This window comes from Lacerta agilis, chromosome Z (genome assembly GCF_009819535.1).
Source record: "Lacerta agilis isolate rLacAgi1 chromosome Z, rLacAgi1.pri, whole genome shotgun sequence".
Classification (NCBI taxonomy): domain Eukaryota; kingdom Metazoa; phylum Chordata; class Lepidosauria; order Squamata; family Lacertidae; genus Lacerta; species Lacerta agilis.
The window spans coordinates 19,034,724-19,049,294 of NC_046331.1; the positions used below are offsets into that span (position 1 = coordinate 19,034,724).

The following is a 14,571-nucleotide window of genomic DNA, read 5'->3' on the forward strand; positions in this document are numbered from 1 at the left end:
TAGTAGAGTCAATTATAGTAGAGTCAAGGAAAGAGTTTCCAAGGGGCACAGGCAAGCCTTAATGATTTATGTCTGCAAATACTTCTTAGGCAACTCAAGGATTCCACAGGAATGAGGAAAAACATCAGCTGCAGCAACCTTCACTCAGACCTGGCCCCAGTCCAATGCCCTCCAAGCTCCACTCTGGGTGTCATCTTCTATCTTCCTAGAAGTGCAACCCTGGCTTGTTGGCCTCAGCACTTCTGGATCTGAAGAGCAGGGAGAGTGGTGGAGAGCTGTAGTTTTCCATGCACCAGTGAACAGGCCTGGAAAGGCTTGAAAAAAATATTGTTGAAATAAATACAAAACATGCACAATATTGGTACAGGCCACCCCAATCCCCAAGAGATGAGGCACTCTGGGGGTTCCTGTGTTTACTCGGGGTTTGGTTTCCTTAGAAAGAAGGTAAGCAGAGACCATGATGTCTTTAGGATATACAGCTTTGTTTTCACATACTGCCGGAGCCTAAGACGGAGGGGCTCTCAGGATTAACATTTCAACAGATATTGAAGCTTTGGATCTAGCACGGAGCAAGCAGTTCTCTGTGCTTCCAGGTCAGCTCACCCCCCACCACCCTGGCACTTGTTCTCCAACCTAACAGCTAGGTGAGCCGGGGAGGCCCACCCATTTGTTCTATGACACAGAGCAACTTGTTGGGTTATGCTAATCAAGGTACCAAAACCATTGCCTGGCCAAGGGGGCTGGTTTGGAAGCTTGCACTTCTACATTCTACCTCCACAGACAAAGGACACCAAGTATTGGAAGGTACTCAGGGCATCATCCAGATGGACACCCCCTAAATCAATAACAATATCTTATAAAGAGCATTTGATATAATCTATAATGTACAATACTTTAATCCAATAAAATAAATAATTTAAATTACTACATCCATCATCATGCATCCTAAAGTTATTTTTTAATAATAAAAAACCCCTCAAACCAGCTATCAACTCTCATTTGATCCTGATTTCTCCAGTTCTGAGAAAGTCTAATTGTTACAGTCCATGTTTCACACCTATACCTTCTCTGATGTGCATAAGTGGCCAAGGGAGCCAGCGTACAGCTTCCGGGTAATGTGGCCAGCATGACAAAGCCGCCTCTGGTGAACCAGAGCAGCGCACGGAAACACTGTTTACCTTCCTGCCGGAGCGGTACCTATTTATCTACTTGCACTTCATGCTTTCGAACTGCTAGGTTGGCAGGAGCTGGGACCGAGCAACGGGAGCTCACCCCGTCACGGGGATTTGAACCACCAACCTTCTGATCAGCAAGCCCTAGGTTCTGTGGTTTAACCCACAGCTCCACCCAAGTCCCCTGTGCATAGGTTTAGTGGGTTTCAAATATTTTGGTAAATTGGCCACACCTTAACCTCCCATGATATTATAGTTGGTGTATCTGCCTTTTCCCAATGGAACCCAAATCTTAGCTGCAATAAATACATTAATCCATTATCTACAACACAGGGTCCTTTTAGGGAAGGGCTGAATAGCTCTGTGGGACAGCCCATGCTTTGCATGCAGAAGGTCCCAGGAGCAATCCCAGGTATCTCCTCTGCTAGACATTGTTAGATTATGCATCATCCTTCCCATTTGGCCCTGCCCATGGGAGTCACAGAGTCCAACTACATCAGAGGAGCAACTGGTTCTCCACACCTCATATAGGTAAAGGTAAAGGGACCCCTGACCATTAGGTCCAGTCATGTCCAACTCTGGGGTTGCGGCGCTCATCTCGCATTACTGGCCGAGGGAGCCGGCGTACAGCTTCCGGGTCATGTGGCCGGTATGACTAACCCGCTTCTGGTGAACCAGAGCAGCACACAGAAATGCCATTTACCTTCCCACCAGAGCAGTACCTATTTATCTACTTGCACTTTGACGTGCTTTCGAACTGCTAGGTGGGCAGGAGCAGGGACCGAGCAACGGGAGCTCACGCCATCACAGGGCATTGAACCGCCAACCTTCTGATCAGTAAGCCCTAGGCTCTGTGGTTTAACCCACAGCACCACCCACGTCCCCCACAGCTCATGTAGCCAGCACTAAACTAAGAAGAGCCTGCTGAAGCAGGCCAATGGCCTAACTAGTCCAGCATCCTGTTCTCACAGGGGCCAACCAGATGCCCCAACACGAAACCCTCAAGCAGGAACAGAGCACAAGAGCACTTTCCCCTGCTGTGTGGTTTCTACCAACTGATAGTCAGAAGCATTACTGCCTCAGACCATGGAGGCAGAGCATAGCCATCTTGGCTAGTAGCCAAGGCTGATAGCCTTCTCCAAGTATTTGTCTAGACTGGTGGCCATCATTGCCTCCTGCGGGAGTGAGTTCCACAGTATAACTGTGCTGTACAGTGGTGCCCCGCTAGACGAAAATAATTCGTTCTACGAATTTTTTCATCTAGCGGTTTTTTCGTCTAGCGAAGCGGCAATGACAGCCGCGCTCCGCTAAATGGGAAAAAAAAAAACACGAAAATTTTTCATCTTGCGAAGCAGCCCCATTGACTTTTTCGTCTTGCGGGGCAGCTTCCGCTAGACGAATGCTGTTCGTCTAGCGAGTTTTTCGTCTAGTGAGGCATTCGTGTAGTGGGGCACCACTGTATAAACAAGGACTTCCCTTTATCTGTCCTGAATCTCCCAACATTATTCATTACACATTCCAATATACCTTATTTTTCTGTCTATAAGATGCCCCCATGTATAAGACGCCCCCTATTTTTGGGGACTCCGATTTAAGAAAATGGGGGGAGATGGCTCCTGTGTATAATATGCCCCCAAATTTTGGGCATTATTTTTTAGGGTGGGGGGACCTAGTCTTATACACGGAAAAATATGTACCTATATCCCTACAATCTTCATTAGATAGCCATTAGTGTTTTATGAGAGAAGGAGAAGAACTTTCCTCTGCCCACTTTCACCATGCAGGATGGATGAATGGTCTGAGTTGGCACTTTGCTGTTTTGCAGAGTATTAAGGACATAACAGCACAAGAGCTTGCTGGCTCAGAACAAAGGAGGCCCATCTTGCCCAGTATCCTGGTGACAGACCAGATGCTCCTTAAGGGAAACCTGCAAGCAGGACCTGAGCACAAGAGCCCTCTCATCTCCTGTGGTTTCCAGCAACTAGTACTGTATTCAGAAGCATTTACTGTCTCTCTGACCATGGAGAAAGCGAACAGCTGCCATGGCCAGTTGCCATTGACAGCCCCCTCCCCCTCCCCCCTCCATGGATTTGTCCAATCCTCTTTTAAATCCCACCAGCTTGGTACATGTACACCAAATGTAATAAATAAAAGCAGACTCCCCCATTCCCCTTCCAAGGGCCTCTGTCTTGTCCTGCCTTCTGAGCAACTATCTCTCAGCTGACAGAGGAGAGGTCGCTGCCAGTCCTATGGGCGTCCTTGGCAAAAGGGACACTGATGGACATTCATCTCCCACATCTTTCAGTTCAAGGTTTGCCTGTGAGATAAGCCACTTTGGATGGTTGAGACACAGCATGCAGGATGCTGCTTCTTATTGGGGAGCTGAGGGAGGCCAGGGACGCATTTTAAAACTTGGCCAGTGAAAGACGTGCAGGCCTTGTGGCTTTCACCATCTGGAGTCCAGGAGAATGGCTGGCTCCTCCCCCCCCCCCCATTTCTAAGGCAGCAGCAAGGGAGAGATTGATACCCCGCATGCACATGTGCACAAATTTCATTCACAGCTACAACCACTGATCCAAAATGGGATCAGGGATTTCCCTGGCCTCAAGGCAGACATCCCTCGCAGTAACCCCACGTCCCTGAGATTGTGGCAAATATACAGGTCACCGTTTGTCTTGGGGATGCAGCAGTTAGCTGAAGGTTTGCAGTGGTGCCCCAAGGAGACCAGGACAGCAGGCAACTCCTGCTCTTCCATACATCCTCTGCTTACCCCAAAATGCTGTGACCAACGCATATGATGGATCAGCCTTACTATGTAAGAGAGGGGAGGGGAACCCCTGGCTCAAAATTTAGCAAATTGAGCTTCCCCTGACAGGCAGCGTTCATGCTGATGCAGTTTCCAATAAGTCAGAACAAATGAGGGATGCAAGTCTCATCACGGCTCACACAAGCCTACGCATGTGACCCCGTTTGCAACCCACATCTTGTGCAACCACAGCAAGCACAGTTTCCCCCCCCCCCCTGGGATGGGCTGGAACAATGGTGCCCCCTCTCTCCCCCCCTCCCAGGGAGGCTGTCCCAACACATTCCCATCTGCACTTATATCAGCACTGCAGTCCTTGAAAGACTAGGAGACATCAAGATTTGTCAGCATGATGTCTCGGAGCATCTCTGGGCTCCTCCGCCTTGGGCTGTCTCAAGTACACAGGGGCAGAGACCAGGTTATCTTTGTGACAACTGTTTGCAGTCCGGCACTGGCCGGCCTTCACCTGGGGAGATGCTTCAGTACCAGCCACAGGCTTCAATGTGTCCCTGCGGGGGGCACAGGGTAAGTTAGGATCTTAACTAAATTCTTTGCTTCTGTTGGTCCGATTGGAGGAAGGGTGTGTGTGGATGTTAATCTCACTTAATTCAACAGGACTTGCTTCTGAGCAGAAACATGTAGGATTGCACCGTTAAGCCAGCTTTCTAGGTCTTTATGACGGAGTGCCTTTGCTCCAGCTGTGAGGATGTTGTAGCAAGATGCATGAATGACAATTTCTTTGAATATGGCTATGTATGGAGCCTGGGAAAGAACAGATCCTTCCATTGGAACAACCTCACCTCTCTACTGCTCATCTTTTCTTTTCTAAAAAAACAAACCAACAAAACTCTCCTGCCTTTCTCCCATATTGGATTGATGGTACCCACACATTCAAATTGAAAAACAGTATTAGATAGGTGATAGATAGATGATAGATGATAGATAGATAGATAGATAGATAGATATAGATGCAATACGTTCGACTAAAGAATGATTGACTGTTCTATCACTCTAAAAATCATACCTCTGAAATGGGAATAAGGGTCTCCTAACAACTCTCAGCATCCTTAACAAACTACAACCCCTAGAAGCCTTTGTGGGAGCCATGACTGCTTAAAATGGTATGGTGCAAATGGCATGTTGAATGCCTCTAATCTTTCTGCACAGATTGCCAGTTCTTAACCCTTCACACTTCTCTACCGTTATCTCAGGCCTGCACACTTGTGATGCAACTGGCGGCCATGTGCAGCCTGTGTGGCAGCCCACCCGTGGTTTGATAAATCTCCCTGCTTGGGACATGCTGAACTGAGAGGGGCGAGATGGTCAAGGACCCAGCAGGACAAAACACCCGGCAGCTGCATTTGGCCTAGCAGGTTAAAACTTGCCTGGGCCTGCACCCTCTCTTGCTGCCCCTTAGGCCACGGTCATACCACACATTTAAAGCTTGATGACACCACTTTAAACACACATGGCTTCCCTCAAAGAATCCTAGTTTGTTAAGGTGCTGAGAGTTGTGAGGAGATCCCCTATTCCTCGCACAGAGCTTCAATTCTCAGAGCTCCCTTGGAAGAGGTCTACAACAAGCCATTTTTGGTAGGGATTTATTTTTATTATTATTATTATTATTATTATTATTATTATTATTATTATTATTAATTGGCTGCATCAATACTGGATGTGAAATTGTTTTCATATAGGTAATTGCTTTGCATGTGCTTTTATTGTACTGTGAAATCCCTTTGAAATGCTTCATAGGAAGCGAGTGCCAAGAAGCTTTAATCACTGCCGCCACCATCACCGTTGGAAGCATTTACTGCAACAACGATAATATTGATCTTCTCATGTCTGGAAGCACCCTAACTTCATTGAATGTGTGCTTCCCCCTCCCACAGATCTACTGAGAAAGTGAAGTTAAATTTTATTAACCGCGATGGAGATAAATTCTCAGTCACCGCTAAAGAAGGAGAAAGCTTGCTGGAGGTGGTGATGAATCAAAACATCGACATCGATGGCTTTGGTAAGTGATGTGGCCCATTCTCTTTCTTTTGCCTTAAGTCTTTTTCCACGCCTAATACGCACTCCCACCACCAATTTGCTAAGTGGTACACACATGGTGCTAGTAATGAACCAGATCTATCCTGTCATTTCTTATGAAATGCTATATTCTGATGCATTTCTCCCAAAACCAGCTTAGATCCAAATTGAGAAAAAGAACAGCCTAGCTGTGTTTTAAGGCAGTAACATGTATACAGCTCCAGTTACGGTTTTTATTTATTTATTTCATAAACTGTGTATAGTGCTTGGTTGTAAAAAACAACAACAACAACAACAACAACAACAACAACAACACACCACCTCCAAGTCGTCTAGAAAAAGGAGAAAGCCATAAAACATTAGTAAAACAACAATTTAAAACATTAGTAAAGCAACAATTTAAAACATTAAAAAAACACACATCAGCAATAAACAAAAATCAGATTGGAATACACATCAACGCTCTAGATATCTAAGTAGTCTTGTCCAAACAAAAATGTCACACCAAAAAGAGCACAACAAACTGATATCAAGATGCAGGGAGTTCCAAAGTGTATTTGGCAGGAACTAGATACTAGTCAGGAGAAGCAATCTAGTTGTTGTTGTTGTTATCATCATCATCAATTTTATTTATTTATTTATACCCTGCCTTTCCCCCTGAACCAGGATTCAAAGCATCTCACAAAGATTAAAGCAAAGTAATTAACCTATAATATAATTACAAATGATGTAAAAACAAATATATTACAGTGTAGATAGGTAACAACAGGACAACACTGTTTAAAGGCCATTTCCTTAAAAGCAGTCAGTTGCTAACAGCCTGCTGGAATAAAACACTCTTTACTCTTCACAGCAGTCTTCTATAAACTCAGTGCCCACTTTGCAGGCAAGCATTCCATGTGTCAGGCTTTCAAAATGAACCCCACAAATGGAGGCCTCTCTTCTTACACCAGCTTTTCTCTCCTACCTTCCTGCTCTACCCCTACATGGTTTGGGTGGGTGGGAGACTCTTGTATTGTATGGTTCTAGCCAAATGGATCTCAGTTGTGGCCCCTCCCAGGTGTGTACCATTGCCATTCTAAGAGAACAAGGGAGGTGTTTGTGGTGAGCACAGGAACTTCTTTTTCTAGCAAAAAACAGCACTGGTTTTAGCTTTTAGAGGGTCCAAGCAGGGGCGAACAAAGGCGCCGTGACACTGGGGGTGGGGTGTCGCTATATAGGGTGCATGTGTGGCGTCACTACGTACGATGTGCCATATGTAGCGATGCCGCACATGCGCTATACATAGAGGTTTGCTGCCGCTTCAACATCGTATTGACGGTGCCGGGATCCTCTGCTTGCGGCTGTAGCAGTGACGGAGGGATCCCACCACCATCCTTATGGCGCTTGAGCAGCACCAGCAGCAAACCACTATGTACAGCGCATGTGCAGCATCGCTACGTACAGCGCATGTGTGCGACGCCGCACATGCTCTGTACATAGCAGTTTGCTGCTGGCACCGGGATCCTCTGCTCACGGCTGCAGCCACAAACAGAGGAACCTCCACATGCGGCTGTGGCAGCCCAATGGCTGCTCGCGCCGCTGTGAGCCCCTGCGGAGTGCCTTCCTGTCACCCCTCCCAGACATGGCACCTGGTGCGTACCGCCACCCCGTTGCGACACCACTGGGTCCAAGCGCCATGCAATGGCCGACTTTCTTTTACATCCATTTGACTCAAACCTGCAGCCCCTAATTGTACACCTGTAGCCATCACACATGCATGAATCATGCACACACACCCGATACCCACACACCATACCAGTGTGTCTCCAACTTATTTATTCAGATAAATGAATAAAAATAATGGCACAAGCAAAATCCACAAAGCTACCCCACGAGGTCAAAGCTTCCTGCTTTCTCTCAAACACTATATTTGCCGATGCAAGTCTGTGTTAGGTGGCCTTCCTTAGAGGCAGCAGGAGCCAGTGGTGGCACAGGGCTCAGGGTGCTGGACCAGGGCCTAGGAAAAGCCAGAGTTCAAGTCTCCACTCAGCCACAATGCTAACTTGGATAACTCTGTTGGTTGGAGCGTGGTAATGATAACACTAAGGTTGCAGGTTTGATCCACGGATGGGACAAGTGCTTATTCCTGCATTGCAGGGGGTTGGACTGGATGATTCCAATTCTATGATTCTATGACTTTGGGCCAGTCACTGCCTCTCTGCCTGATCTACCACACAGGGTTGTTGTGGGGATTAAGTGAGGAAGGGGAAGAACCATGTATGCCACTTTGAGCTCCTTGAGAGAAAGGTGATATATATATATATATATATATATATATATATATATATATATATATGCATGCAATAACAAATAAATGAAATAAATCTGTTGCTTTCTCTGCCGGGGTGTAAAAAGAAAATGATGTGTTGTAATAAGGCAGATCCAGCAGGTGGCAGCAAAAGCAGGTGCAAGTGATACAGTGCCAACCATTTAGAAAAGTACAGCCTACAAACTCTTCTTTTCCAGCAACCTCAGGGAGGTAGAAAGGGGGGCTATCCATTCATGATTTCAACCAACAAACCATATGGGATGTAGTAGCAACCCTCAGCAACTGCACTTCAACTACAGTAATTTAGGGTTGGGGAACATATTTTTGTGCACACTGTAATCTCTGACTGGTGACAGATTTCAGGGGTTCCAGCATTTACTCAGGGTTCTGTTTCCTTGGAATGAGGGTCACCAGAGACTGTGGTGTCTTTAGAATATCAGACCCGCCAAGTGTCCCTATTTTGCAGGGACCTCGCTGATTTATAGAAGGCATCACAGTTTATGATTTGATGCCGGAATGTCCTGCTTTCCCTTAGGACGTCCCTATTTTCACTGAAGAAATGTTGGAGGGTATTGGAGTTATCTAACCCCTGAGCCATCTGAAGGCAATCTTGTATAGGGACATTTTTAAAATGTTTTATTATGCTTTTATATATGTTGGAAGCTGCCCAGAGTGGCTGGGGTAACCCAGAAAGATGTGTGGGGTATAAATAGTAAAATTATCATTATGGAACGGGATGTCCCTATTTTCACCGGAGAAATGTTGCAGAGAATGTGATATATGTGTGCAACACTGTAGGTTCTTGCAGCAGATGACTAAGACAAGTGTGTAGCATTGATGCTGATTCCTTCCCCCCCCCCAGGGGCATGTGAGGGGGCTTTGGCTTGCTCCACTTGCCACCTCATCTTTGAGGGCAGCACATTCCAACAACTGGACCCCATCAGTGACGAGGAGATAGATATGCTGGACCTGGCATATGGACTTACCGAGACGTAAGTATCCTTTTTAAAAATAATAATAATATTTATTTAAAAATTTAACATGAAAAAACATAACTACAATAACAACAAACATAACAGCACAACAAAAACAACAATTTACTACTTTCTTAAAAATAGTGATACTTCCTCACATCTTGGTGGGACTTCCTCCTGTCTCCTCCTCCTGCGTTCCTTATGAATACCTTTTTTGTAACTTCCAAAATCTTATAATTCTCTTCTATTTTCTAACAACAAAAAATCCATTAATATCTCCTACCTCTTAACTTATATTATATCATTGTCTCATTAATTAAATTTATATCTTATCTTGATCCTTATCATCTTCTAACCAAATCATCTATCTTCAGCTCTACAATCTGTCTTATCCTCAGATTATATCTAACTTTCAATCTTACAATGATCTTTTAAATACAATTTAAAAAATTTCCACTCTTTCTCCACCGCGTCGTCCCTCTGGTCACGGAGTCTCCCGGTCATTTCTGCAAGCTCCATATAGTCCATGCCCTGTTTCTTTATGCTGCATATTGGCATGTTGAATCGGACTGTGCAGGATCAAAACTCGAGATGGGGACAGAATTCTGCATCCTCAGAATCTTAGTTCTAGCCTTTTAAAAAGCAACATGGAAATCCTTGTTGCCCCTTTGATTTCCTTTTAATGCCAGGTGAAATTTTAGAAGTGGTTCATTTCCAGGGAATAGGGCAGTAAGAATACCTTTATAGCTTGTGGAACTACCGGAAGCAAAATTACTTATGAAAAATGAGGAAGGAGAGGCAGAGAAACAGGGGGATGACCTTGGTATTTCTTCCAACTCTACAATTCTGTGATTCTATGAAGGTGGTAGTGAGGTTTACTGCCATGTAGGTGCACCAGTGGCATCATTCCGGCACTCCTGCCAGTGTGTTTGCACAGTGCTGCCCCCTCCCCCCCCATCTCAATCCTCCTACTAAGCAACAGTGATCCAGGATGCTATTCTGGCAGCTCTGCTCCATCTGGTGACCTGGTTCTGGCACAAGCAACAATCATAGAATTGCTGGAAGGTATACTGCGGATAATCTAATCTAGGGTTGCCATACGTCTAGAATTTCCTGGACATAGCTGAGATTTGGCCCTTGCAGTCAGCGTCTGGGATTTCAAATCATTGAAATGTCCGGGAAAATCCAGACGTATGGCAACCCATGTCAGAAGTGTAGATTTCTGGCAAATTTCCTTTAAAATAGCTTAAAACGTCTTCTTAGGTAAAAAGAAAGAAAGAAAGAAAGAAAGAAAGAGAAAGAAAGAAAGAAGCAGCTCAACAACTATGCCCCCCCCTCTCAAAAAGTTCAACAATTGTTGAGTATGGATATCCACTTTTTGAAATATGGCAACCCTAATCTAATCCAGCCCCTTGCAATGCAGGAATATGCAGCTGTTCCATACAGGGGTTGAACCTGCAACCTTGGCATTATCAGTTCCATGCTCTAACCAAGTGAGCTAGAGATTGTGGTGAGATTAATGACCAGTAGAAGCTTGAGTAAATAAGCAGGTTTTCACCTGGCCCTGAAAGGAAACCAAGGTTGGCACCAGGTGCATCTCAGAAGAGAGGGCATTCCACTTGCAGGGTGCCACTGTGAAGAAGGCTGTGTCTCTGGTCACCAGCCTCCTTATCTTGCATGGCAGGGAACCTAGAGCAAAGCATCCAAAGATGACCTTGGGGCAGAGTGGCAGCTTACACATACACACCTAGTACATGTGACCCTACACAGTGCCTTTGACTGGAGAAGCTGAATTGGTTTTTCCTTATCAGTACTTGTTTCCAACTAGAGGAAAAAGCATAGGGCTATCAATAACTGCAATATGGTTACATTGTTTAACAACAATTGAGACAATTTCCACAGCTACACATACACAAAAGCTTGCTTTCATCTGCCAAATGTAATTTTTGTCAATTTCATACTGCAAACTACCCTGTGATCCTCGGATGAAGGGCAGAATATAAATTCAATAAATAAATGATAAATAAAAGCAGCACAGCGTTGTTAAAAGCCCTTTCCTTTAAAATAAGTCAGTTTCCCTAAGGCCTTTTGGAATAAAGCAGCCTTCAGCTGTTGGGCAGAAGCACAGCAGGGGGGGGGAGCTGCTTCTTTAGAAGTGAGTTCCGAAGCCAGGGAGCCAAGAAAGCACACACACAACAAAACCAAGAGATGTCTGGGTGTGTTTTTGTCCTTTGTAAGGTCTCGTCTAGGCTGCCAGGTGCGCGTGAAGAATTGGATGGATGGCCTCACAGTCCAGGTCCCCACAGATGTGTCAGACATCAGGAGAGAACTGGAAGTGGAGAAGCAAACCAAGCAATAATGGCTGACATGGTGTTCTTCTGCTGAATGCTGTTCCTACAATGCAATCATTTCAGGCTTCATGTTTCTTGATCATTTTGCTGTTGCTTGCTTTTCCTTGTGACTTACTGAGATGCCTTCTGTATTTAAAACCTGCCATGTGTACTGAAGTTTGATATTTGGTATGAAATACGTGGGAACTGCATAGCATGCCCCTGATACTTAAATGATAGTCCTGTGGCCCTTATGTCTCTGAACCTCGTTTCGCTGGCCTGTAATACATACGACGGTGAAATGGTTGCAACTTATTGTTAACAATGCTGGTGATTCTTACTGTGAGCAATGCAGGGAACTGCCAAACTTTATCAGCTAAGGTGATATGCATCCCAGTGTTATGGTGTAATGTGATACGCTTTTGAGCAGCCTATGCTCTGACCATAGCTGTCAACTTTTCACTTTTCTTGCGAGGAATCCTATTCGGAATAAGGGAATTTCTCTTAAAAAAAGGGAAAAGTTGACAGCTATGGCTCTGACTAATCACAGAAACCCTGCGTCTGTTCCAGGAGGGACCAACAGATTGTTTCACTCAAAACCAATGCATATAAATATAATTTTAAAAGCTGGTGAACTTTAGAAACCTTTCTGCTGCTTGTATCTATGACTAGTCCTCCTTTAATAACTGTTTATTTCTTCGTTGTGTGATTTTCATAGTATAGATAGTATGTTTTAGTTTGTTGTTCAATGCATTTTCCATTTGTGGTTAGCCACCTTGAGCAACGTTCTTTTGGGAAAGTGGGATATAAATATTCTTAACAAATAAACATTAAAATGTGGGTTTCACTGTGAAAATTATTATTTCACTACAAAGACCAACAGCTTTTTATTATTTGCTTGTTTGCTTAATTAGATATTCATATTTTATTGATTTGCTTTTCTGATAGGATTCCATATCAACAAAATATAAACAAAAATGTTGCAATAAAGAAAAATCTCTGAAATACAATTTTTTAAAAAAGATTTTAGATTTCAAAGAATAAACCAAAAAACAACAGAAAACAATTCTAGCCTCTCCTTCCGAGGTTCCTTTTATCCTCTCTTTTTCCTGCATTTTCTAAGTTCACCTCGTCTATCACAACAACTTTTATATACTTTATTTATTTCTTACTCTGCTGGAAGTCTTGCTATCCTGCTCAGTAAATTGTTTGCTTATACTACATTTCCATATATTCCATAAACAATATCCACTCCTCTTTATATATTTAGTCATTTTGGTATCTTATTCTAGTAGTCATCCCTGCTAGCTCTGCATATTCTAACAGTTTAATGTGCCATATAGGAACAGATTTCCCTCTTTTTTGGAGACTTCTGTTGTTATTAACCCTAAGAGCAATGCTTCTGGATTTTTGGGAAAAGATTTTTTAAAAAATCTTTTTTTAGTTCACTATAAATCATTTTCCAATATTTTTTAATTATGCTACACAACCACTACCCAGCAGTGACAATTGCATTCTACTCCAAATTTGCAGAGCTATTTTATTTCTTTCCAAACCCCTACATAGTTATCACTAAAGATATTATGATTATTTGCCCTTAACCATATTTCCCAGGTATTTTACTTTCTTTTCACTCTTTATATAATTTTGTTGGCCCACTCTTATACCCCCCTTTTTATTCCTTATATTTTGTGTCAATACCTCCAAAATCAAAATAAACAATAACAGGGACAATGGGCACCCTTGTCTAGTTCCTTTCATGACTCCACCCCTCAGAAATAATGTTATTTACAATAATATTTGCTCGTTGTTCAGTCAGTACATATTGCTTCTATAGCCTTTAAAAATGTTTTCCCCAAATCTGTTTCCCTCGGAACTCTCTTCATAAATAGCCAAGACACGTTGTCAAATGCTTTCTCCACGTCCAGAAATATCAATGCTGCTTGTTTTGCATTATGCACTTCTAGGTATTCTGTTATGCTTATTATATTTCTAAAATTAACTTTTAGCTGTCTGCTGGGGAGAAAGCCTGCTTGGTCTTTATGTATTATATCACTCATAGTTCTTTTAAGTCTATTTGCTGACACTGCTGCGAATAATTCATAATCGCAGTTTAGTAGTGAGATCAGACGGTTTTTGAGGGGATTTGTCATGTCCTTATCTTGTTTTGGTATCAAGGTGATATAAGCCTCATTCCAAGTCTCTGGAGCTTGTCCTGTTTCTAGCACTTTGGACAGCTAACTTGTTCTGGAATTTTTTTGTCCACTAAGAGCTCATCTGGCCCTGGGGCTTTACCCAATTTTCCCTGACTGATCACCTGATGAAATTCCAATTTCAAATAATTGAAACTGGCCTATTTAGTTCCTCTATACTTTCTCTTGAAGTGTTGCCCAGCTTACTTTCCTCTATATACCATAGTTCTCTATTTGTTCGAGATCTTATTTTTCTTTCTTATACAAATCTGTGTAAAACCTTACAAATTCCTGTCCTATTTCTTTTGGGTCATGGATTACTCTTGGTCTACTCTCTTTGTTAAATTGCCAAGCCAGCAACTTTCCCTGTTTTTTTTTTTTTTTTTTTTTTTTTGCGAATTCAAAGTTATTTTGTTTTAAAATCTTAATACCATCAGCCTTTTATTATTTGTTTGCTTGCTTAATTATATATTTTACTACATTTACATTTTATCTGTCCTAAATCTTCCCACATTCAGCTTTATTGGATGTCTCCAAGTACTGGTGTTATGAAAGATGGAGAAGAACAACTCTCTCTCCACTTTCTCCAAGCCATGCACCGTTTTATAAACTTATGGCCATCTGTCATGGATGCTTTAGTTGTGACTGCTGCATTGCGGGGGTTTGGACTGGATGATCCTTAGGGGTCCCTTCCAACTCTATGATTCTGTCATGTCGCCTCTTACTCAGCTTTTCTCTAAACTAAAAACCTTTAT

The 14,571-nt window shown here is 43.3% G+C and overlaps 1 protein-coding gene across 1 annotated transcript; it reads left to right on the forward strand.

The window, feature by feature from the left end:
* The first annotated feature begins 4,272 nt into the window (after positions 1-4,272).
* Positions 4,273-11,669, forward strand: LOC117040056 (adrenodoxin-like). Its single transcript, XM_033137594.1, has 4 exons — positions 4,273-4,500; positions 5,868-5,992; positions 9,183-9,312; positions 11,533-11,669. The coding sequence occupies exons 1-4, from the start codon at positions 4,325-4,327 to the stop codon at positions 11,651-11,653; spliced, it is 552 nt and encodes a 183-aa protein (XP_032993485.1). The 5' UTR covers positions 4,273-4,324; the 3' UTR covers positions 11,654-11,669.
* Positions 11,670-14,571: the final 2,902 nt, after the last annotated feature.